Genomic DNA, 26914 nt, shown 5'->3' with positions numbered 1-26914 from the left:
ACATTAGTCTCTGCTGCACCTATTGACACAACCCTGGAACTACTTCCAACTCCCAACTATGCAGTAACTCCAGGATTCCCATGGTGCCCATCATGAATAGGTGCAGCACACTGGCACCTAATGAACTGGGCACAGGTGTCATTCACACACCAAACACTGCAAATAATGCCAGGTGGACTTCTGATTTGAAACAAAATGTGCACACAGTTGCAGTAATTATGCCGAATAGGATGCAGTTGCGGTAGCCACCAATTGCACCAAGATAATTGCCCCTTGCAACCTCAGTGTTGCTGGAACACAAAAACATGGCAATGACACTTGAAACTGCACTTTGCTCACTGTACTTGCTGAAGTACATGAGCCCTTTTGTCTAAATACTCTGCAAACATCTTGTGGATATCTGTATTATACTCCATAACAGCATGTTATACTGCTCTCTATTCCTGAAATATCGCACTTGTAGGTAGAATTCTTGCCGCGTTTGTATCTGATGGTGTCACAGTGCTGCTGGAATCCTTATTGCTCAGTTTTAAATAAACAACATATAAAGATTGTGTTTCTTTGACAGTTATTTATTATGTCTGATTTTAGATCTGAATATTATTGCTGGATATTCACCATCTCAAATGCTCCCATCCCGAAGAGCTCATTCTATGTCGACTTCTGGTTCTCCCAACTTGACACCCGGGCCATCTATTCCACTGCGACCTGCCTCCTCTCCTATTTTGTCCAACTCAAACAAACCCCAGTCCAAGTATGTTAGAAACTGTTTTGTATCTAAGAGAATTACAGGGAGCAAATGTTATTTTACATAGTCGAAATGATAGCAAATATTTAGACTTTCCTACCTCGATGTTATAAATCATTTGCATTTTTGAAAGGCGCTATAAAATCATCAGTGGATTTTTCTAAGCCGGTCTTGGCAGCAGCATCTTCTGTCTTTTTAATAGTACTGCCAAATGGCACAATAAGCTGTAAAACTGAACTTCAATCTTCAAATTAAAATTCATTAAAATATTTTAATTCGCAGATTGGCACGGTTTGTTTGGCAATAAGTCAGTAAGAAAATAAATTCTTTCAAATGTTTTTTTTCTAGTACGTGGAGCAGTTCAAGTTGGCATGGAAGAGTTAAAGGTGGGATGAAAGGCTTCCAATCATTCATGGTTTCGGACAGCAACATGAACTTTACTGAATTTGTAGAGCTTTTCAAATCTTTTAGGTAAACAGCGGTTTTCTTTATGTAGCCCTGTACGTCCCATACATTTCCCAAGGGTCTTATTGGGGTTTCTCTAACAAACATTTTATTTTCATAGCGTAAGAAGTCGGAAAGACCTGAAGGACATTTTTGATGTGTATGCTGTGGCCTGCAATCGGTCAGGTGCAGAATCAGTCCCTCTCTACACTAATTTGACAATTGATGAGAATGTAGTTGGAGTCCAACCTGATTTAGGTTTGTGTGGAGCTTTTTGTTCAAGTATTCCTAAAACAATGCAGAATTGTTAGGTAGATTTAATAGTCACTTAGCATTGCTACTTGTATTTCTACGAAATCTCATACAACAGCTTTAGTGTGAAATGGTTAAATGGGGTTGAGACTGCGTTTAAAGTGTAATTGCTGATTTCAATCGTTACTTTGCAGGTATCGACATTTTTCAGTGTTTTTCCTACCACCTTTTTCAGCAGCTAAAAGCACAGTCAAAACACCTGAAATCACTTCCCATTATGTTGAATGGCACTTGTGTAAAACACCAACACTAGCCATTGTTGCCTGAAAAGACTCTCTAGAATGTTGTTAAGAGGTAATCGTCTGAAAAGAGACCATCCTGATGCTTTCACATAACTACTCTGCAAAATAATGGCAGGTTGTAGGGAGCATTTTGATACTTTGATTCAGGCAACATAAAAAGTGCCCAAAATTGATCTGTGTGCCGTTTGCCATAGGCCTTCAAAAATATTTACCCTACTAATATACTATATTCCTTAGTAGTAATGTACGTGGACACTACAGTATGAGATTGGCAATATAAATTGCACAATAACACAATATGGTGACTGGACCAGGGGCTTTAGTTGAAAAGTAAATATTTTACTATATTTGAAAGCCTTCTTTGGGCCACGTAATGTGACAGTATTGTGACAGTATGTGACTAACAAGAAGGACGTTGACCTAGAGACTAGTGAAGAAATGTTATAAAGGTCATAAGCAAAATGTTAGGCAATATTATTGGCACTGTCCCTTTTTCCTTCTTAAATTATGGTCCCTTATATCTGTGAATGTTGCACTAGTTAGCAAGCTGGACCCCAGTTTAAATCCCATTATCATTGCTTTGTGACCATGACCTTGGACATGTACTTTAATCTCTAAGAGTCTCAGAGCAACTGAAATGAGCTTTTCTGCATATTGCAAACCATAGCAATCTATTTGGAATGTGCTCAGTACTGCCTGTTCCCATTGGATGCACTTACACTTGAAAAATGACAATATTATTTCTGTTTTATGTTTGATATGACCAGACAACACTATCAAGAAAACATTACTGTAGATTAATTCCAAATTAACATAAAGGCTTTATAAACATTCTGAATTAAATTTGTGTTTGTCTAGACTATTTAACTGCATGACATCTTTATTTTATTCCATAGATTTATTGACCAGGAATGTGTCCGACTTGGGTTTATTCATTCGCAGCAGACAGCAACTGTCTGAGAACCAAAGGCAAATCTCAGATGCCATTGCGGCTGCCAGCATTGTAACTAATGGAACTGGAGTAGAAAGCACATCCCTGGGCATATTTGGAATGGGAATACTGCAGTTTAATGATTTCCTGGTGAATTGCCAGGGTGAACATTACACCTATGATGAAGTTCTTAGCATTATTCAGGTCAGAAGATAAGCTTTATATAATGAACATATCTGTAATGCAATGAATGCAATGTGCTAAAGTCCTCATAAACCTTGCTCTGATCCCTTTCCAGGATGAGCTTCGTTGACTGAAATCTTAGAGAGTTGTTTATGATGAGGACTAGCTCAATTTGCATTCACTTGTTGTAACATACCATGGGCATTATAAGACTGTTAGTTCTTCTGAAGTAAATTTAAAGGCATGGTATAGCTTGATAAAAAGTTATTCTGGAGGCAGCAATGTTCTTTTTAAAGGAAAGTTCCTATTTACCACAAATGAACTTTTTTGTTTCATATTTTCCCTTTCTACTTGTCAAGTGGAAATATTGAGATATGTATGGCCATATGCAGAAGAACTTTCGCTTCACTTCTAGAAGGTGTTTCTAGACATCTATCTGCACACTCTGCATTGCCATAGGGTTTTTTTCTTGGGCCCATGATGCCTTTTCAATTTCTAAACCCCCCTGACTTCCTAAATATTGAGTAATAATAGATGAATTGTGGTTATGGCATAACCAGGTCAGGCTTTTATTGTGGCCTCACATAATCTATACACTGTATAGCTGTCATTAAGAAATTTTATCTTTAAAAAAATGTACCATATGTTCTGTTTTACAGAAATTTGAACCAAGTATCAGTATGCGCCAGCAGGGGCTGATGTCATTTGAAGGATTTGCAAGGTAAAAATTGCCAGTCTCTACACTGTTTTGTAGCAGCCTTTGGCTCTTCTTTGGCATTGCTTTACTTTTCCATATTTGCAGGTTCCTGATGGATAAAGACAATTTTGCATCAAGAAATGATGAGTCTCAGGTAAACACAGAAGAACTTCAGCTGCCCCTTTCCTACTATTTCATTGAGTCTTCACACAACACCTACCTTACAGGGCACCAGCTAAAAGGAGAGTCTTCAGTTGAGCTGTACAGCCAGGTAGGTAAATGACATTGGTAGGCAATAATTCAAATGCCCTTCTGTTATCTGTACAAGCCACCTGTCTCCTTCTCACGCTGTCATAATAGCAAGGGTCAATTTAAGGTACCAATGAGCCCAGGGCAAAGATCTCAGTGGTGGGCCTCCTATGGCCATTACAATAAATTTGTAATAGTGTTACCCTCAAGCAGATGAACTAGGATATATAATAAGACAGGCAATAAAGAGATGGTTTTACCAAGCAGAATTGAGGTCCAGGTGCATCACCCTGAACTTCCAGCCATGGGAACAGATGAACCATAATTACAAAATGGGAAAACTGTGAATTCCAATGAGGGGTCTGTCGTTTCAGGGTGATGCTTCAGTTAAAAGTTATAGCTGATGAAAGCTCTGATAGGGGCTCCCTGTCCTGGTGAGCCCTAAGCAAATGCCCCTTATGCCCATTTAGTAAATGGGTAAAAGCCCTGATAATAGCCACAGTATTTATTCCTGATGTAGGACCATGCTGAACAAGCTTTTAGATAGTTCCAGTTCAGGGTTATTGGTTGTATCATCCCCACCACCAAAGAAGAACCACACATTGGAGCATCTTTATCAAAACTGAAAATGAGCTTGCCAATGGTCACCAGAAGGAAATTCCGCTACTCTCTGTTCACTTTTATGGAATTTTTATGGGCACATTTTACAAAGTATGAACTTTTACCCAGATAAATGTTTACCCATTGCTCACTTAAGAAGAACTTACACCCTGGTGAATGCTGCCCTTTGCACTTTGCAGCGAATTGAATATCCAGTGCAAGGTTTAGAAAGCAGCTAAAGGAGGCACACGCCAGCCCTGTCCTTAATGCCTGCAGCTGTGCCCCCTGCTGCTCCTTAACTTACATGTCTGCATGGGGCCTATGTGCCCTCCCCCTGCCCCTCATCAATACCATGCTAACTAACCAAGTCAGTGCTGTATTTGTGTGGGAAATAGCAGGTCTCTGCGTTTTAAAGCAGTGTGCAGTTTGTAAACAGCAGAACGCAGTGTGCAAAGTGCAAAAAAACTGCCCAATTGCTGCCTTTCCTTCTGCTAGTAAGGGCTCTGGCACACGGGCAGATTAGTTGCCCGCGACAAATCTCCATTGTCACAGGCGTCTAATCTCCCCAAACTACCATCCCACCAGCGAACATGTAAGTCGCAGGTGGGATGGTACACACTGCGCAGGCGATTTCGGCAAATCGGCGAAGTTGCCTCGCAAAGCATTTTTGCCAATTTGCCGAAATTGCGCCGCCGCGTGTGCCATCCCACCGGCGACTTACATGTTCGCCGGTGGGATGGCAACTGATGGCTCTCGAATGGCAACTCGGGGAGATTAGTCGCCCGCGAACAGGGAGATTTGTCGCAGGCGACTAATCTCCCCTTGTGCCAGAGCCCTAAAGGTACATACATGTGAATGGCAGCTTTTCAGATAAGCAGAAGGGAATATCTGTTTTTTTTTGTAAATGTGACCATTTAATAGTAAACCAAACACACCATTGTGATAAGATTTTATTGCTGTAACCCTATCATAGTACCTAAAAGTATGCATTCTTGTTGCAACAACATGGGAAGCATTGGCCAAAGTAAAGAGTAGCACTTGAGAACATTTCAAATAATGAAGTAGCTGGAAATGAAACATACTGGAAAGCAGCCAGTATGGACAATTCTGATTTTTTTTTTTTTTTATAAATCTTCATTTGTGTATTCAGGCTTTGTTTGGGCAGCAAATTGGTCAGCATAGACTACTATTTTGACACAAGCTATCCTGACCCATGCTGCTAAATTTACATTTTCCCACAGGAAACACTGTCCCAGCATGCCAGCTAAATCTCGGGGCTGAATGCAGTATTAGTATCTGTGTGGATACATCTCCACAACAAAGCATATTTCATGGTCGGTAAAAATAAAAAATACTTTGGTATGTCTGATATGAATTCTCTTCCTTTGGTTTTAGGTCCTTTTGCAGGGGTGCCGAAGTGTTGAATTAGACTGCTGGGATGGAGATGACGGCATGCCTATCATTTATCATGGACATACACTAACTACTAAAATTCCCTTTAAGGTATGTGGGTCAGTGTACAATGAAACATCTGTAAAGTTTCCAGAACATCTATGCAAACGTCTCTTAATGACTGATATGTTTTCTTAGAATTAATTCAACAAATTCTCTTTCCAGAAACTGAACAGGAATGTTCATTTATTTTCATTATGGCAGAGCTACTATTTCATTGTAAGACCATTCTCAGGCCACATTTATCAACACTGTAGCTGTAATTAAAAGAATCTGCAACTTAATGATGGCCACTGAAATATGACAACTGCTGGTACCTCCAGTATTAAGGAATAAAGCCACGTCAAGGTTTCTATGAATCCCAGTCTGTTACAGTCAGAGCTGATTCTTAATTTGATATACACAATCAGTTGGTTAATTATTCATTTTGAAGGTATAGTTTTCCTTTAAGTCTTTATTAGTCATTATATTAGGCTTCAACAAATGTCAACATAACCTCTACCGTACATCATATTTTTCTGTAAATACTTAAATACTTTATACTGACAAATATAAATAGACCCAGTTAAGAAATCACTACAGTGTGCAGAGTTGCTCAAGCGCTGAACATTTATTACAGGTAAGTGGATATACCCTATCAAGAAGGATTTAGGGCTGGTACACAACAAATATACATAATTCCTTAGGAGATTGAAACCTTTTCAAAGCATCATAGATCAATCAGATTTCAGAAGAGACACAAGCCCTTAAACAAGGGGGGAAAAGTGGAAAGGTGCTAAAGGTAAATTGAGATGCCTGTAATAGTATTCAGTATGTTTAGATAAATCTGAATGGGATAACGCCTTAATGTTTTCAGAATAATAGAAGAAGACAACCTATGACTGTTTCTGGTATTGTTCTTTTGAATTATTTCAGTTATTTTTCCATAGTGTACACTGTTGGGAGGAAACAGGACTGAGCCTGAGAGCTACAGCCTTACGATGCAGATCCTCCTCCTTCGGTCTATGACAGAAGCCAGTGAATTAAAAGATTGGCTCTGTAACTCATGAGCTATTCCAGGAGTCAGAAAGGATTCAGTCATTCATTTTAAACTAGATATTCATGTTAACTTTAACTCAATAAAGATAAAAATATAAAGAAACAAATAATCCTACTAATAAACATGTGCAGATTATTGGTCAAGGTAATGATCAGTCACCCAATCATAAAATTCTAACCAGTGCAGCGAATCCCCAGCAAGACTTAATAGAATAGAAGCTCCAAATGAACTATTCTATTTAATAATTTATTGTTTGTTTTTTTCCAAATGTGATAGGCAGGGCAGGAAGTAATTCATAAATCAGTTGTATAAGACATAGTGGGGTCAATTATATATTTCCACATACTTAGGCTAACAGATGATATTGATTATGATTATTAAAAAACTAATTTTCTAAAACCACAAATGCCAAGTAATTTATTAAAACAGCCTTTTAAAAAAAACATAAACAAAAAAAATAGAAAAAAATGCAAAAACCACTAATTTGACTTCTACATGACCTCAACAGCTTTTAGACGGCGTATTTTTACTTTCAGATTTGTCGCAGTTTTGGCACATAAAGCACTGCGGAAATGTGTTGGTGCTACATAAAAAACAGAAAATAAATACAGTAATAAATAGCAAAAAATTATGTTTTTTCAATAAAAAAAAAAGTTTTAGGACTAAACATGGCACTTGCTAGCCAGGTGATAACTTTCGATAGGAAGAAGGTAAAGAGAAACAAGCTCTGATCCAATCAACACGTGTTGCTTAGTTGTGCAGGCACCCAACAGTGTCTGTATTTGAATGTTTATTTACCAGCTACAGAATACATTATAATGAAATGTACCTGGAGCTATTTCTTTCTTTACTAATAATCAGTATTTTAGAAACAAAACATACCTTCTGTAACATTTTATCAGAAACCTTATGCTTATGACAAATGTTTCAAGTTTTTACCATAAATATTTACATTCACCTTTCCATCTGTGTTTTAGGATGTCATTGAAGCTATTGGCCGAAGTGCATTTATTACCTCTGAAATGCCAATCGTACTGTCCATAGAAAACCATTGCTCCCTACCACAGCAGCGTAAAATGGCAGATATATTTAAGGTATCTGGAATTAACACCATATCATAAGTTGTTTCAGTAGAGTGTATGAGACCTGTGCCAGTTATAGGGGAATATCCTGGTTGGATCATATCAAGCTGCTTGAGACCTGTGCCAATTATAGGGGAATATCCTGGTTGGATCATATCAAGCTGCTTAAAATGTTGGGACTTTTAAATGTGAAATGTTGGGAAGTTTGACAGTATAACTGTCAGTAAGTTATTAGTCAATTCACAGTGCATATGTTCTCTTTCAGAATGTCTTTGGTGAAAAACTGGTGACAAAGTTCCTGTTTGAAAGTGACTTTTCAGATGATCCGATGTTGCCTTCTCCATGGCAATTGAGAAATAAAGTGCTTCTGAAAAATAAAAAGCTGAAGGCACATCAAACCCCGGTGGATATACTGAAGCAGAAGGTGATAAACTGATTGATGTCCTTATATACTGTATATACAGCATTTATAGACACCCACACTTTAGTAACCTATTTCCTGACTGTTGTTCTGCCATATAAAGCACCCATTTTTTGCATCTTATAAAATTAGTTGTCAGTCTGTTTGAGTGTTGGTAAATTCCTCCATAAGCTTTGAATTTGATTCCAGTGAACTGCTTATATGTCTCCTGTATTACTGTTGACTAAAATAGATCCCCATTTATGGGCTAAGACATAAAATAATATTTTCATTCTCTGTAATAGATTGAATATCAGGGATAATTGAAGCAATGTTGGCTGCAGTAGGTAACTTGAGAAATGTTTAGATTTTCAAAGAGATGTTGGGAAGATTGTGATTCTTTCAGCCTATTCCATATTATGTGGGTGTAGTAGCAGAATGTTTTTTCATTTCATTTTCCTTTGGTACCCTAAAATAAAAATATAATTATTTAATATTCATTCTAGATTCTTCAGCAAATATTATATTTGTCATCATTATAGGCACATCAGCTGGCTAGCATGCAAGCACAAGCAAGCAATGGTAGCCAAATGGTAAGCCCTAGCACAAACAATGAAGAAGAAGAAGATGAAGAAGATGAATATGATTATGACTATGAGTCTCTGTCAGATGGTAAGACATATATAGATATAAGGAGCATTATTACAGGTATGGTAGGTGATATCCAGAATGCTTGAAACCTGAGGTTTTCTGGATAAGGTGTCCGTAATTTGGATCTCCATACTAAGAAATCATGTAAACATTATTGAAGCCCAATAGGATTGTTTAACCTCTATTAAAGATGAATTTCATATTTTTTAGGATCATGTACTGTTTAATTACAGAGAAAAAGGAAACATGTTTTAAAATGTTTAATTATTTGGTTAAAATGGAGTCTATGGGAGATGACCTTTCTGAAATTAAGAACTTTCTGGATAACAGATGCCATACCTGTATAACGGTAACATGGGGATGATTGTTTGTCTAGTGACTAGTAGCACGTTATGCTAACCAAAGTTTTTACTACTTTTTCTGTAAAAAGAAACTATGAATTTTGTCTTTCCCCTTTGTACCTGCTTTCTGACATTTTCGTCACTACACTAATGCTTTAGAACAGGAGTGTCAAACTCAATCACCTAAGGGGGCCGAAATCTAAAACACAGACTAGGTCACGCGCCAAATTTTTTATTAATATTCTTAGTAAGATACTAAGGGGTATATTTATCACAATGTGTAAAAAGTGGAGTAAGACATTACCGGCGATGTTGCTCATAGCAGCCAATAGATGCTTTGCTACTGTTGAAATCTGATTACTGATTGGATGCCTTGGGCAACATTACTGGTAATGCTTCACTCCACTTTTTACACAGCATGATAAATATACCTCTTAGTCTTAGTTACTATGTGAGGAAAATGGAAATTGATCAGGCTGGATGGTCAGACACACTCGCCAAGGGCCACATAAAACAGCCAGGTGGGCCGGATTTGGCCCCCGGGCCTTGTGTTTGACAGATATGCTTTAGAGGATTATCACATATGAATAAAACTGAAAGAAAGGCTTTGGGTATAGATAAGGAGGATTATGAGATAATGACAGAAAAAAATGACTGTCTAGGGCAAAATAAGAGCTGCAAACTCTATCCATTTATAGAAACCAGGAAAACCCTGCAAAAGTAATTTCTGGGAACCTATTGGCTTCACAGAGGATATATTGATGTTTGTACGTATTTCACTGTGCACAAGTCTGGGGTGTCTATTGATTCAGCCCACAAAGGGAGCCCTTTTATTACTGTCAGTTTGAAAGTGGCAGTATCTGTAGGGTTTCTCTGTGTCAACAGGCGCACTTGGTCCAATTTAGAAAAGGACGTGGGATGGATGCAACTCTATGGAAGGCAAGCATAAGTATAGGGAAGTGTGAGTAGCACTACTAATGAATGGCATCAATGTGTGCAGAAAATTTTGTCCGCACTTGTGAATGCATTTGCAAATGAGCCCTAATATCTTCTTATTTTTAGATTTTTGTCATTGCAGAAAGTTCAGACAGGTAGCAAGCCTATTTATTTTATCGCCTACCGTATCTCTGCACTATATGGATTGTGGAAATTGTTCATATGTCCTCTGTAGAGGTGTCTCTTGTAGTGTCTTTTATCCAAGAATGTTTTGGTAAATATAATGACAAGGGGTATTCTATATAGTATTCCATGAGGTCTTAGTGGTCTCTGGGCACATCATCTGATTATTGTGGTATATAGACTGCCATTTTTTTTTAGTCTGGCTGAGGTGGAAGCTTGTGCCGTGGGTGAATTTGTGGTCAGGTAAAGATGACACATGGGATTTGTTTGCTTGTTAGTTTGTTGTTAGTACATATTTGTATGTGTTTAGAGGATGCCATTTTGGGGACAATCTTGTTCCTATTGAAGTTGCCTAGGGCGCTGTTCAGAACCATAACTAAGCTGGAGCTAATGTTGGCTTGGATGTGTACGGTAAAAGCATGATCATCTACTGGCTGCATTGAGACCTTTCCATTGTTCAAAGGGGACCCTGCAGGCCCAGACTGGCAATCTGTAGATTCTGGCAAATGGTAGAGAGGCTGCTGTAAGAAGCCATAGACATCTACTACTTGCAGGAGGTGTCGGGCCTCTGTGTAATAAAAAAGGCCAGGGACTATATTGGGTCTCAGTCTGGACCTGGGACCATGTATATCTACATCCATGTGCTGGTTTTAAAGAAATAGCCTAATAACTATGAACAATGCAATTTCTTTCACAGAATGCAAAAGATGTACAAGTAGATTGCAACTTGCTTTCCTTGGCTCTGATTTCTGCTGATTACTGATTACTGTCTTTCATCCTACTGCCACTTGCACTCTGTGTAGCCTTGATAATCCTACCCAGTTATTTCCTTTTGCCCCTTGAACATTTGAGAACATTGTGTTACATAGCCGTGGTCTCCAAAAGGCAACCCTCCTCACAATTCCTAATTACTAATAGTACTTTTAAACTATTGTGAAAGTATTCCAGTTGAACCCATACATCACTCAGGTGCTAGTTACAGGTTAAACCTCACATGTGGGCCAAATACTGACTTCAAACAGGGAGGAAAAGAAGAAAAGTGCCCAAATTCCATCTAATGAGGGCAAATTAGCACTTAAACCCTTACTCCATCAGAGCTACAATAATGCCCAGTCTATGCGTTGTAGAAGCAAGTTATTGAAGTATTTTTCATGTTATATTTTATTTCCCTGTAGTATATTTGTGCTTAAGTAGCTAAGTGATAGTAGATACAGTCATTTTTGCTATGTCTGTGACCTGAAATGCATGTGCTGCAGCCCTCCTCTTCATTTTCTAGTTTGCCTTATAACTGCTTTAACATTGCCATTTTCCTTCAGAACCAATTAGAGATTTATAATGACTGCTGTTGCCTGTTATTTAATGTTACTCTGTCTGATTGCTTCTTTGACTCTTTTCCTGTAGCCGATGTCCTTAATGCTTCCCCTGCTCCTAACAGCCAGGAAGGTAAAGGCTTTCTTGAATGGATTTTCTAACTGCATGGATTTATTCACTTCTAATAATGAAATTCACTAAAATATAAACACAATATGAGTTTGTGCATATACAGACTTTTTTATTTGCTTCTGCATGAGTGTGTCTGATCATCTGTTCCACTTACCAACACAAAGAGCTTTTGGGTGATCTTTAATGTTCTATGTTTCTTCTTTATTCACACTCACAGTACATTTTGAGAATACACTGCAGGTTAATGGTCACAGATGGAAAGAGCATGCCTCTTGATACTCTATGCTTGTCTGCTATCATTTTAACTGCTTCTGCATGATACATGCTATAGAGCTTGTTATCTGCTTGCAATGTGCTTTGAGGGTAAATCCTTGGGTTAATATATCCCAAAGGAGAGTTAACTAGGCACAGACAGCTAATTAAGAATTTGGCAAGAAAAGGACAAAGTGACTATTAGACACCACTTAATTAATCTTTATAGATTCCCAGCTCAATTTCTGAGCCTGCAGGGAACAGACATGGGATTGGATATATACTCTGTATATGAAGTATCCTATTCAAACAGTTATTTCTAAGTGCATCCAAACATATTTCAAACTTTTCATTGTCATAACATTGCTTCTTAGAAGAAGACCCAAGATACATGAAAAAGTCCCACTTCTTGATGTCCTTTTATATCCTATAGCGGTAGTAAATGTCTACTGGTACTAGTTATAGTAAATGGTCATATCAGCAAGAATTATTGTTTTCATAATTCATATCATGACTTACAGTACATAGGAGCATGTTTATCATAGGCAGAAAAAAAAGACAATTTGGGAATTGTGATTTCTCAGTTTAACAATTGTGCTCAGGAAAACAATTACATCTTTATCAAGCCTTAAAAACATTGCTGTTTGCATCTGTCTGCCTGCTAATCTGTTCTCTTGTAAAAAGACAGCCGTGGAGTTTACAAGGGATTCCAGTGCCAGGGATTTGTCAAACGCTGGCATAGGACTCGGTGCAAAGATATATCCTGTTTTTTTCTTGTGTTGCTCAACTCGGTATATTTTTATTGCAGATAATATTCTTGATGACCGATCTGAAACTAAAACCAACAGCGACAAACTGCAATTTGAATATAATGAGGAAGCTTCAAAGCGAATCAAAAAGACAGATGGCAGCAGTATTAACACTAAAGGAAAGGTATTTCGCTTTCATTAAATTGCCCTGCTTTTATTTGTCTCGCAAGGGCTCCCAGAAGGTCTTGCTGGCATTCATTCTGGCAAATAACTATAGAGAAGCAAAGCTGACCATAATAAATAATAAACAAGTGTATGTTTTATTAGTAGAATCATATAAGGTGTTAATGAAGTGTGTCCATGCCCTAGGTCTATGACATGGAGTTGGGTGAGGAATTCTATCTTCCACAAAACAAAAAAGAGAGCAGGCAAATTGCACCTGAATTGTCAGACCTTATTATCTATTGCCAAGCTGTCAAATTCCCAGGTAAGTAAAGCAAAGTTAGTTTCCACCTGTGAGGGATAGATTCTTGCTCTGTGCCACATAGAACAACACTTCATCCTAATCAATAAATGTTTGTAACAATGCCTACAACAAGCATACTTAACTCCTGAAGAAATCATGAGATTATAAAAAACATAGCAACATCCTTTCTCCACTTTAATCGTATCCACTCTGTACTTGGTTGCTGTGGGCAATCATCTATTGCAGTCAGATGGGCAGCCAGATGCTCAGCAGTGCTGTCGTGCATAGCAAATTCATAGTTGTAGGTAGTATCAAAGGGTGCTAGAATGTGTTGATTGGAAGGTTAGTGGCAAATGGGTATTTGTGTTTCTCAGCACTTTTATTGATTCCTAGAATACTGTATCCTGATGCTTTCGACTGATAAAGATGAGGATACAGATGTACAGATGTGCAGTGCAGCATTTTGTTTCCATTATTTGTAATTTAGCCAAAGGCCATGGAAAAATCTTGTTCCTTCTTGGACTGCTTTTTTTATTAATTTGTCTTAATTTTATGGGAACAGGCCTTACAACATTAAACCCATGTGGATCTGGCAGAGGGAAGGAAAGAAAAAGCAGGAAGTCCATTTTTGGCAACAACCCTGGCAGAACAAGTCCTGGGGAACCAACAGCACTTGCCAAAACATCTGGAAAAGGTAACATTTTTTTATTCTATTCTGGTTTAATAAACTGACTAAGGCTGCATTACATGATGTATAAAATAGCTTCTGATGAGCTCATGTTGAGACCAGGACTAGTCACCCAAAATCCCACCTCGTTTGTATACAAAACAAATTCTTGGGGGGAAAAATCATTGAAATATGCCAATTACCAACCCAGCTAGGGTTATATTCTCAGGTCCCAATTACAGACAGTTTTCATACTTCAGCAGTTCAATATAAGGTTTCTGGTCAGAATATGCAAAACCAGAGATATGGTTTAACAGAAACAGCACACGTCTAGCACACGTGCCCAGGTCCTCCTGTGATTTTAGAATAATAGCTACACATGGGATATGTGACTCTGAGCCCCAATATGGCTATACACTTGATAAAGGGCGTCAAACTGCCCGAAACATGTTGTGTATTTTGGTCTGAAATAAATAGCATTTTAGCAGAATTCTGCTTTATGGTGCTCTCCTCTATATTTGGATGGCTATACACAGATGAGGAACAGATCCAAATAGCAGATCCAGGCAAAATGCTGTGAGAGGCAGTAAATAAGTGAGAGAATTGTTTCCCCAAGTCATAGTACAGACTGTGCCGCCTAGCAGCTCCAGCTGGGGAAATCAATTTCGATGCAATAGGTGCCCTTTAATTTTAAGGTTACGTTGTGCTGGACATGCAACTGCCAAAGGAATGTGATGTGCCATTGTGTCAGAGATACATTGCAGTTTATTTGACATAACTCTGTAGCCATTATTATGCTTATCACTGCACATACACAGTGATAAATGAGCACTGGAATTACCTTATTTATGTTGTGATTTTACTTTACTATTAAGGAATTCATCTCTGGTAATACACATAATTATGTTGTGTTTGTAGGTACAAATGAAACACGGCAGAGCTGGGAAGAGCCATGTTCTCCTCCCTTTAACCCCAGCACTTCCCTCAGTGCAATAATCAGGACACCCAGGTGCTACCATATCTCTTCCCTAAATGAGAACGCAGCCAAGCGCTTGTGCCGAAGGTATTCTCAGAAACTCATTCAACATACCGCATATCAACTGCTCCGAACATATCCCGCCGCCACTCGGATAGACTCTTCCAACCCACATCCTCTTATTTTCTGGCTTCATGGTGTACAGTTGGTTGCTCTAAACTACCAAACTGATGGTAAGTCTACCATGACTGCACCATAAAAGGTCAATAAACAAAGAAGCTGCTTAAGATTCATCCTTTTCATGTCATAAATAATGTGTGTTGTTTCCTCTGCTCTTTATGATTAAACATTCTGTGCAAGCCGTAGTTAAGAACATATCACCTGCAGTTCCTTAGTACATTGCGGAAATCCCCAGGTGCACCTCTCAGCATTCCCCTCCATGCAACAGAATAAAGATCAATGAACAGCCCTCCGGGGTAAAAAAGCCACAAAAACTTTATTATAAAAGGCTGCAGACATGGGCCTAATGTGCTTCGGGCATCGCACCCTTTATCATAGGCTCACAAAAATATAGTCACAACAGTTTGTGTAGGACTGAAAAACAGTGCCCCCTACCATGACTGCACCTCAAGTATATATTGGTTTAGCCATTGTGACCATTTCCCCTCTAATACAAAGATAGGGAACCGCAATATAAGCAATTTATGTATCCCTGCTGCAGATTACCCCCATAAACCACAATGAGCTTTTTATAAACATTGAAATACATGTTTTCATTAAAAATGGAGTTGATGGGTCAGTCCACCTAAGTCATCCATTCGTAACCAGTAAAACCATATGATTTATGTAACAAAATAAAGTGAATACAATTTTTTCTGCTATAGTAATACACATTTTCCAACAATTCCTCATGGCAGTTATATGCTTGTGAGATTATGGGGGGGGGGGACATAAAAGGTAACCTAAACCCTTAGAAATGATCCATGTTTAGATGTTTGTTTCTTGTGGCTGAGATCCAACAAATCCTGATGATGTCAGGGACATTATTTTGAGGTGGTTTGAGCCTTTTTCCCAGGATCTTGGACATTAATAAAAACATGACTTGCCTTCCCATCTCTTGTTGTATCAGTTACGATAGTGGGGGTGCACATCTGGCTTCACTGGGTAGATGCAGAGTGCTGTAAATTCACATTGCTATTTTCTTCAAGGAAAACAGACACCTTATTTGTGGTATTGGTAATATGCTATGAAACAAAGTTAAATAGCAAGATTAAAGGGAAAGTAAACCATTAGAATTTTTTCCTTTGCTGTTCCTCCACTGGATCACGAAATTCCAGACAAAATACAGATCAACACCACAGGCTATAGAAAAGAAACAAATAACAGAACCTAGCACTGTATTGTTAACACTCAGTACAAACAAATTCTGTGTGTGTCCAGAACCATAGTCTATACACAGATTAAAAACACACAGAAACAACTAATAGACTTTCTTTGGTTCAAGTCACACACAGAATTGTGTTGCAACACCCTGGTGTTTGAGCTGGGACTAGTATTGGTAATATGTACATTCCCTTCATTTCAGTAAACTATTTTGACATACTTTGTATTTGTATTGGGGAAAGCTGCCATTCTATGTACATTCTCATTATCTCTTTGTGGTTTGGGCAATGCTCGACCCCGATGCATTTCAGGGTGAAGGCAGATGGTGAAGCCCATAAAACTGTCTCTAGTTCTCTAAAGCAATAGGCACACACTTTAGTGAGAATTATCTCTATCTCTACTATTGTGGCTGTATTAAGATTTGTTTACAATATTTGCCTGGTGATAAATAACTATACATTAAAAGGACAAATACAGTGCTGTTTAGGTGTTGCTGTCTTATATGCGACTAAGAAGAAAGAGCATGCAGACAGGTTGGCTTCTGATTGGAGGATCCTGTGCAATAGTTAAGCAGCTAGACCTGAGGGGTTTGGAAAGAGTTTAGCTGTGCAGTGTCACTTTAAGAATCTATTAATGTGGTTGTTGTGAGATTCCAGCTCCCATGTTATTTTAACCCTTGAAAATATGCTGGAGAATGATGTATGTTGTAGTCCAGTAACATGGAGCAGTTGTTTCATGACCTTCCATGATTTAGCAGCTTGCACTCTTCCCTGTCATCAGTGCCACTGGTGCACTGCAGAATGGAGAGTCAAATAGTTGCCAAATAGATAACTGGCTTCCATATTCTTTTTTTATGCATGTTTACTTGATGTCCTTTATCTATGCAGCCTATAATAATGTCATTTTAGTGACTTAATCCTTTTGTGTCTTTTTTCTTTTATCCAGATCTCCCCTTACATCTAAACGCCGCCATGTTTGAAGCAAATGGTGGTTGCGGATATGTGTTAAAGCCCCCCGTGCAGTGGGATAGGACCTGCCCAATGTACCAATTATTCTCACCATTAGAACGAGATTTAGAAAATATGGAACCAGCAATATATTCTTTGACGGTGAGTGTTTTAAAAGGGACAGTCTGCCTTTTTTACAAAAATTACCAGTTGGTGTGTGTTATAAACATGTTAAAGAGAAAAGGTATTGCTCCATTGTTCTTCTCTGCATGTTACCTGACCATGATAGTTATCAGGCCAGCGACAGGCTCAACTCTACTTCACATGAAATTATATCTGTAGTAATAAAAGTCAGATCAACTGGACGCTCAATAACATCTCATAGCTCCAAACATGCTAATACAATCAGCGCCTTACCTTCATGAGACCACTGACCCCATGCTGGTTAGGATAAACAGATTATGCTGATTGGAGCAAGATTTCTGGGTATTTATTCCAGAAAGATCAATGTACAAGTTGAGAAAGCCAGTCGGATGACTGGTGAAAGGTCTTCAAGAAAAACACAGCAAGTCCAGTTGATTACTCCAGATATACCATGACCTGGATGAATGAGAACCTTCACATACATATTTATATAAAATGAATGAAATAGAAACAAATGTATACATGTTGTCAACCGTAGAATTCTGTTCTGTCTTTCAGATAGTCTCTGGGCAAAATGTGTGTCCAGGTAACAGCTCAGGCAGCCCCTGCATTGAAATTGATGTCTTGGGTATGCCAGTAGACAGCTGCCATTTTCGGACCAAACCAATCCATCGCAATACCTTAAATCCCATGTGGAATGAACAATTCTTATTCCGAATATACTTTGAGGATCTTGTGTTTCTTCGGTTTGCTGTGGTGGAAAACAACAGCTCTGCTGTAACTGCCCAAAGAATAATTAATCTTAAAGCTTTAAAGAGAGGTAAATATGATTGGTTCATTCTCGGATTTTCATTTCATACCAGACATTTAGGCAAAGCGCACATTCACCAACCAGCCTGAACTTTCTAAATTGCTGAGACATTCTTACGAATGCCAGCACTCTATAGGAACAATCCATAAATGCAGGTTCTTCACAAATTTACTTTATTAAGTGGCCATTAAGATGGGTGTGAACATGAAATAAATATGGCAAAGTGAGGTTGAGTGCAGTCACCACTCTTTGTGATCCTTCTCCCAATAAGACTTGTTTAAATCTTTCCAATTAACACTAGTGCAAGCATTCTGAAGGTTGGTCAGGCCCATATAGACCAATGATCATAGAGTTAAGCTGGCCATTGGTCGCACGAAACATCGTCAGATCCGCCACACACCATTCAGGGCTGAATCGGCAGGTAAGGAGGTAGAAACAATAGGATTTCTACCTCCTTCTGCCGATTCAGCTCTGAAGGGAGAATTTTGGTCAGGCGCCTTCTATGGCGCCCGATCAAAATTTTCTAACCTGGCCGATCGACGAGCCGACCGATTTCAGCAGCTTCCTGCGACATCGGTCGGCTCGCTGACATACCATACACGCACCGATTATCGTAAGAAACGAGGTTTCGTACGATAATATCAGTGGGTGTATGGCCACCTTTAGGAAGGGAAGTTAATGAGTAGAGATGTAGCGAACTGTTTGCCGGAGAACTAATTCGCACGAAAATCGGGTGTTCGCAAGTTCGCAAGTTCGCGAACTTTTAGCGAAGTTCGCAATTTTGGGTTCGCCTTAGCTGGAGCCAAATTCTGACCTCTCACCCCAGAGCCAGCAGATACATGGCAGCCAATCAGGCAACTCTCCCTCCTGGACCACCCCCAGACCACTCCCTTCCATATATAAACCGAAGCCCAGCAGTCATTTTACATTCTGCCTGTGTGTGCTTGATGAGTTAGCATAGGGAGAGAGCTGTGCAGGGGTTTGAGGGACAGTTTAGGTAATATACTTTCTACTGCTCTGTATGTAGCTGCTGTGGGCAGCTGTCCTGCTGTCCTGCTGATCTCATTCTGCCCTTTACAGCACAAAACGCAATGCTGTGTCAACAACGTATTTTTGCCCTTGATCACGCAACGTATTTTTGCCCTTGATCCCCCTCCTGCATGCCACTGTCCAGGTCGTGGCACCCTTTAAACAACTTTAAAATCAGGTTTCTGGCCAGAAATGGCTTTTCTAGGTTTTAAAGTTCGCCTTCCCATTGAAGTCTATGGGGTTCGCAAAGTTCGCAAAAGTTCGCACTTTTTGGCAGAAGTTCGCAAACGGGTTCGCGAACTTTTTTTGTGAGGTTCGCTACATCTCTATTAATGAGATTAAGGAAGGGTTTCATCAGATATAAACAAGCTAAACAAGCATAAAGACTACTTAATAAATGCTAAATATCTTCTCTTTGTTTTCTCATGTATGTCCATCTAGGTAACAGACACCTTCAGCTAAGAAATTTACATAATGAGCCCTTAGAGGTTTCTACCTTATTTATAAATAGCAGGAGAATGGAAGAAATCCCTAATGGAAATACCTTACCCGCCTCCTTGGTAGGTGAAGTATAGTATCTGCATATGTTTGTTGTTTCCAGTAACTTGCACACATGTATCACGGACTAATATGCCACCTTGAAATTCTGGGTACTATGGAAAGAAAATCCAAACAGAATTACCTTCACCACACACCCGTATATTGAATTCACGTGGTGCACGACTTCCGTATGACTGGCAAGGTCCGTTTCAGCAGACAAATTGTAACGGAGCTGCACACACATAATATATGCAGTTGGGGAGCACCATTTTAGATCTAAGGTGGTCACAATAAATGGGGTAAGCTCCCCAGCTGCATATACTGTGTGTGTGCAGCTCCATTAAAATAAGTCTACTAGGGAAAAGTTGGGCCATTATTTAAAGGTAGAAGAAGGCTTTGCTGTGTGTGCCCTGAGTGAAGATAATGGGCACAATTACAGTGAGGATGCATGGCGACTGTAAAAGTAGGGTGATACCAAGTCCTCTAACAGTGGGTACTAAGATAGGGATCAAGCACTAAGGTAGATAACATGGCAAGTGAGGCAATCCTAAATCCCAGAGGAGTAACTCTGCCTATAACAGCCAGGCCCTCAGCTTCTGCTACCAGTGTCTTACTGCACAAGAATGCAGAGATTCCCACTAGGGTGAGTGAGGGTGCCTAATTCAAAATGTAGGGAAGTAATCAGTAAGGACAGATAAAGTCATATGAATCTGTGTCAGAACCAGATAAACAACTGCAGACTGAATTATGAGTAAAACTCAATTAGAAGAAACAGGTCAAGGTTAAAACCAGGAGATGAATAGTAGGAACAGGGCAGGAATCACAGGAGTCAGGATACAGGAATCAATGCACTCAGGCCCAAGTTAACTCAACCTACAATGGGTATCAAATTAGTTCAGAGCTGGGGATTTTAGAGGGATGTTGAAGGGAAACAGCTATGGCCTATAAAACCAACTGAAGCATATTACTTCTACCTGGAAATTCAAAGATGATAAGAAATTAAACCAAAGGCCCAATAAAGCGCACTATGCAGCAAACTCCTACTCTTTCTTCAGTGTTTTTTCAGTATGCCCAGCACCGAAGACCTCTTTTGTGTAGGATAGGTGTAGGTGTAAATCATACCACATACTTTTTACCAAGGTACATGGTAATTGATGTAGTAAGTTTCAGGTTTCTTGCTGTGTTGCCATGATTCATGCTGTGTTGTTGTCTCCTCCATGTCGCCTACCCGTCTAGAGCTGTTCTATATAGAAAACAAAATGGCTGTTGCTATGGAGACAAAGTTTGTTATGGTGGCTACTTTGTTGTTCTTAGCTTTAGCTCCATTATAAACTTCCACATCAACTCATTTATTACTTGAAGGAACAGAAACACCCCAGCTATCTTTATAGCCTATTTAAAAGGAATGAGAAGGAATTTTTGGTGTTTGATTGATATTTGGCCTGTGAACTGTCCCACAGAAATGCAGATTTTTTAGGTCTGATGTACGTAGTAATGTATTTGGTAGAGAATAAGCACTATACAATATTGGTGATGTATTTGCAGATGCCTTCATGAATCATATGTAGATGAAGATGTTTTTGTTTAGTTTTTCAGCTCAGAAGAAAGAAAGACTCCAGCCACATTTAAAGCTACAGTACATGGGATTCCTGGGCCAGAACCATTTACAGTGTTTGAAATCAGTCTTGGGACAACTGCAAAGCAACTTCTTGATCATGTAGGCACATATTCCCTTACTTTTTGGTATCATTTAGTTGGGGAGTGTAAATGAAATGTTTACATAATTTCTTTTCAATTGTCACATTCTAGATGTGCTTATTCTCCTAAACTGTAATGAGAAATACCTATATTTCAGCATAAAGGGTAAAGTGGTACTTACATCTCTCCCACTACATGGTGTATCAATTTTTCTTCTTATTGACCAAAAATTTCCATCTACCTTGTTATCATTTTTAGACTTTAAGACTTTCTGTTGATTGATCCCAATGTTGATGGTATTATCTTCGCTGTGATTTTCCAGTATATAACCAGCACATCCCAACAATATTTTGATAGCCTTTTTGATTTTCTTACTTATCTTTTTTCTTGTATAATCCTTTTATGGCATATAGTTCTAGAACACAATCATGCTTAAGCATACATAGGGCACCATACCAGCCTGTAATTAGGCAAACTTTTGAATTCTTCATTGTATTGGGAGGGAAGACTGAGAAACCTGAGACTTAACTGTGATCTCTACACCGATGGGGTACTAAGGAATATAAATAACGAAATGAAGGAATATATATAAGGAAATAAAGGACCTCTCCTTGTGGTAGAGCTCAGTGGAGCAGTACCCTTCCTGCTCTCCTTTACAGTCTATTTCTGGGCTGGGCACCAACATCAGGGTCCTCCTATCCTTCTCCTTCCCAGATGGCCATTGAGGCTTGCAGCATCCTCCAGGCAAATGACTCACTCTTAATGAATCAACTAACCTCCCCCCCCAACAAATAACAACTCCCAACGATGTTATTGGTGAACTGGGCTACTGCCTACAAATTGGGCAGCATATGAAGACTTATGGAATAAATGGGAGTAAGGTCCCGCACTACACTCAGGGGCTTTTTAACAAATCCCTTGTGGAATCTTCCAGTAGGTATCACACCACTATTTAGACTTGTGAACAGTCACTTTAAACAATCTGTTTTCCAATGATGGGTTTTTTTAACATTCTGACCCCTTCTTTTTCTCCTAATTTTACCAGTTTTACATTTTTTTTTACAAATCTAGTCTAGCCTAGAGAATGAACCCTCAAAATGTTTTGATCTCTTTATTAATTGGCTTACACACACTTTAAGATTTTCACTTAATTCAAGCACACACACTTGCCAGGTATAGCTAGCTTAAGCTTCCATTCCTCACTGAGCACGTTCCCACAACCAGCCCCATCACTTTTCATAGGGAGCCAAGAGGGAGTTGGATGATGTCATTGGGAACATAACCAGTTGGAAAAGGCTGAAAAACTCTTGTAGCATTACCTTCCAATCTATTAAAGTGCTTGCTCTAGTTACTATGCTAGAAATGGAAGAAGACCTGAGCAACACAGTTGTAACCTATGTAAAATGTTTATGCAATGTACAAGTCACTAACCAGAATGTACCCCCAGTGCCTGGAGCACTGATTTGGCAACCTACATTAAAAGGCAATCATTTACAGACTGTAGATCAGGGTGCAAAGTGCAAACAGCATCCTGCATTTGTATTAATTGCTGTAGGTCTCTGGCCCCATGAATACATCTCTGGCAGCACTGCAGTCAGAAGGGGCAGGTATTTGGAAGCACATCACCCTTTCTGCCCCATAACTTTCGTGTCATTCACAAGTACAAGTATAGGAGCACCAGGAGGCATAGGATGCAGTTACTTTAGTTTACTTTAGTTACTGCCTGTTCTCTATGGCTATAGTGCTGCACTCTAAATTACGTGCCTGAGAAACTAGGAAACAAGGCTTTCCAAATAAGTACATAACCCCATATGTAATAAAATGCATATATTTGGCCCATGAGCAGTAACCCAGCAACCAGTAAGATGTTTGCTTTTAAACAGGTGACCAGAAATTCTACCTGCTGATTGGTTGCTATGAGTTACTGCACCTGGGCAAACTTAGTGATTTTATTACATAACCCCCTTAAGTGGACAACTTTGATGCACCCTACTGCAATACCACTTTTGTCCAGAGTTAAAGTAAATGAGCCCTATGGCCTTATTGGCTGACAGTGACTAGAAGCTCCAGTGGAAAGGGCTAGAGAGACAGGAACCAGAATTACTAAAGCAAAGGAAACATCTGGTAATTTCTTTTTCCGGTGTTTCTGTATTTTGTTACCGTTATATAGAAATATACATTTAGAAATGTATTTACTTAAGGAAATGGGTAAAATACAAAAGTCTTATTGGTATACAAACTAGAAATAACCCACAATAAACAGAATTACTGCCAGACACTCAGGCTTTTGCGAAGAACATAAGAGAAAATATTGTCTAGATTTCTCTGAAGGAAACCACTTTTGCAGTGAAGTATTACATCCTGTGGAACAAAGGAGACACTAAATAATTCGATTTTTTTGCAATATACAGAACAAATTCAGAGTGTACATTTCAAATTAGGAAATACAATTAAAGGGGAAATTTAAGAGCTGTCAAGCTGCTTGAAATACAGTATTGCTGATTTGCTTTTGCCTTTATAAACAGATTATGTTCCCAGGAAGAATGTCACAGAGTGGCCTACATTGCTCTGTTTACTTCTCAGAGAGCGGTTAGTGCTGGCCAGGAAATGCAGCCTAGCCTTGCTTAGTAAATCCCTGGGGCTTGTGCCTTTCATGCAGATCTGTCTCACAACTTCTGTTTCATGAAGAGCATGAGTCCGACTCTTTCTAAAACCACAGGGAAGCTACAGAAACAATAACAATATATCTGTACACTATATAGGCTAAAGCTCTTAAAGGTGTACTTTGTTGGACCGTGCAAGCAGCTGTGCCCCTCAACCCACATCTTATTGGTGGTATTGGGTTAAGGCACCTGCAAACTTAGTGCTTTTTATTATATATATAGCAATGATAATGCAGCTGTTCCATGGTGTACCGGGGTTTTACATATTTTGTTTCTCCTTAATGTTAGGGGCATATTTCTAGAACACAAATTTTAGATGAGAAAATGCCCTGATAATCCAGAAAGGCTGGGAGTTATATAAATCAGGAATGTAGATCCTGGAACCCTATAACTGTTGCCTGAGATAGTTACATAACATATTTTAAATAACAGGATCATTAAAAAAAAAACTCTGCATTGCGCAACATTTGCTCCGCTGAGTAGTTCTCCAACACTATGGAATTCCACGTCATTTGTCAGATTGCTTTCCCAGGAAATGATGGATACAGGTCCTACCAATCTCTGCCCTGTATCTGCCCTGTGTGTGCAGCCACTGACAGCAATGGCATCCTTCTCTTACTGCCCTCTTACTACCCATGTGTGTAAATTTTAACCCCAAAAGTCCAAAGTTTAGCACACAGAATGCATTCTGGCTTTATTGGTTTCTGCTCCAATGATTTTGTACCACCATGTATGACATGGCTCTTACACTACTGCGTCTATGATGAAGATCATACTGCATCTAAGAACAAGATACATCTGAATGACAACACACATAAAATACACCACAGCACAACGTCAGACTATTAATCTAAATAGAAAAGGTGAAATCATGATCTGTAAGATGGCGGGACATTGTGAGCTATATGAGCCAAATGTCTAGCCAAAGGTAGCAGATCTGTAATCTAAATGCTGGTCTGTAATTGGCCAGTCAAACTGAGTGCAAGCTCAGCAGCTTTGGCACCTAGAGAAGGAGCAGAAATCATGGGAGCTTAGCAGATAGCAGGAGATGCTGTGTTGGTTGGTGAGTTGGGGGAGCAACAGTGACTTTGATTTCTGTGGCATAAACCAATTTAAATCTTTTGTAATTCATGTTGACTTAAGAGATCATCATTTATTTGTTTAGCTCCAGTAATTTACACAGGGCTTTACAATAACTTGATAAAATAAACAGGGTTTAACAGAGAGTTAAAAAATAAAAATAGTATTGGAGAGCCAAATGCATCATGGTCCCCAGGCCCGCCGGATGTGACTGATTTATATGTGAATATTATTGCTGCTTGTGAGCTCCAGAGACAGTAACCTGCCCACCGTGGCTTAATGGATATATAAATACCTAGATGAATGATCTCAGAAATTATATTTTTTTTTTATTGTGTCTGATCACAGATTTTGGCTACTATACAAGGCAATGAAGCAGACATCACTGACTATTTTTTGATGGAGGAAAAATGCTTTATATCTAAAGACAAAAATGAATGCAAGAAATTGCCGTTCCAGAGAGTGATTAGCCCAGAAGAGGATATCCTGCAAATTTTGAATAGCTGGTTCCCAGAAGAAGGCTACGTGGGGAGAATTGTTCTTAAAACACGAGAGGAGGTAGGTTGCATTACAGATAATAATAGGAGACAATTTACGCAGGCATTATGACCTCTTGGCAGTACATATTATTTGTGATTAACTCGTACATAAACCTTTTACAGCAGTGATGCTCCACCTTAAATATTTTGGACTTCAACTCCCAGAATTCCCTAGCATAGTAATGTGATACAGAAAAATGGAGATCACTGCATGTAAAAAAGTTTACATGCGACAATCTCCTTAATCGTGGAAAAATGCAGAAGGTCATGTTCCACGGGTGGCAAATCACCAATGACATGAAACTGCTTGAGCTTTGTTCCTGTGCACGTGCTTGTTTATACTGCATGGGATCAGTCTTTTTCACGATTCTTTGTTTCACTTTGACAGAACATGAATGACAAAAATGTTCAAGAGGACAAAGAAGAAAAAGAGGTGACCGTGAGCTCCGATGAGGAGACTTTCTTTGTCCAGGTCCATGATGTTTCTCCTGAACAGCCAAGAACGGTTATCAAAGCTTTACGATTCAGTACAGCGCAGGAAGTTATCCAGCAGGTAATAAGAATGCAGATTCTACATCTCCCTTTACTTGTCTGCCAAGTCCCATGATTCACCTAAATACATAAGGAATTGTCTCTGCTAGAACATGCTGTACAGTACATTGAGCAGATATCTTGGAATGTTACATACAGACTAGCCACAATATGTTAGGTATGATAACACAGCTATCTATCATTGCTATCTTGGTCATAACTTGTAAAGACTTTCTTTGCATTTGCTTCCACTTCTCACCATCAAGTGACTACATTTAATTACCCTTCATGAACATTATATGTCTTCGTTTTAGACATCCATGTGATTACCAGAATAATTATTTTATATCTCTAGAGCTAGCCATACAAGTAGCAGTAATATCATGTGAAACAAAACTTTGTATAATTATTGTGTATGGTGGCCTGTTGGTCAGATTGGGAATCAGGCAGGTTGGGCCTGATTATAGGTTATAGGTTTTTAGTTATTTGCCTTCTTTTTCTACCTC

General features: G+C 39.0%; 1 protein-coding gene across 9 annotated transcripts in view; it reads left to right on the top strand.

Annotated features, from left to right (window-relative positions):
- plce1 (phospholipase C epsilon 1) overlaps window positions 1-26914 on the top strand; it is a 172162-nt gene that overhangs the window by 135100 nt on the left and 10148 nt on the right. For 5 of the 9 annotated variants that reach the window (XM_031905943.1, XM_031905945.1, XM_031905944.1 and 2 more), the window contains 21 exons: window positions 592-754; window positions 1097-1219; window positions 1314-1450; window positions 2643-2881; window positions 3520-3581; window positions 3663-3828; window positions 5802-5909; window positions 7875-7991; window positions 8245-8403; window positions 8922-9051; window positions 11892-11933; window positions 12994-13118; window positions 13304-13421; window positions 13963-14094; window positions 14986-15276; window positions 17372-17535; window positions 18076-18337; window positions 19799-19917; window positions 21486-21614; window positions 25687-25896; window positions 26266-26430. In XM_031905943.1, the coding sequence (XP_031761803.1) occupies window positions 592-754; window positions 1097-1219; window positions 1314-1450; window positions 2643-2881; window positions 3520-3581; window positions 3663-3828; window positions 5802-5909; window positions 7875-7991; window positions 8245-8403; window positions 8922-9051; window positions 11892-11933; window positions 12994-13118; window positions 13304-13421; window positions 13963-14094; window positions 14986-15276; window positions 17372-17535; window positions 18076-18337; window positions 19799-19917; window positions 21486-21614; window positions 25687-25896; window positions 26266-26430 (3161 nt within the window). The remainder of the gene's footprint in view (window positions 1-591; window positions 755-1096; window positions 1220-1313; window positions 1451-2642; window positions 2882-3519; window positions 3582-3662; window positions 3829-5801; window positions 5910-7874; window positions 7992-8244; window positions 8404-8921; window positions 9052-11891; window positions 11934-12993; window positions 13119-13303; window positions 13422-13962; window positions 14095-14985; window positions 15277-17371; window positions 17536-18075; window positions 18338-19798; window positions 19918-21485; window positions 21615-25686; window positions 25897-26265; window positions 26431-26914) is intronic. The other 4 variants (XM_031905947.1, XM_031905946.1, XM_031905950.1 and 1 more) reach the window with 1 other exon arrangement.

The sequence above is a fragment of the Xenopus tropicalis genome, chromosome 7 (assembly GCF_000004195.4).
Source record: "Xenopus tropicalis strain Nigerian chromosome 7, UCB_Xtro_10.0, whole genome shotgun sequence".
Classification (NCBI taxonomy): domain Eukaryota; kingdom Metazoa; phylum Chordata; class Amphibia; order Anura; family Pipidae; genus Xenopus; species Xenopus tropicalis.
This window is presented reverse-complemented; position numbering and strand designations above follow the sequence as displayed.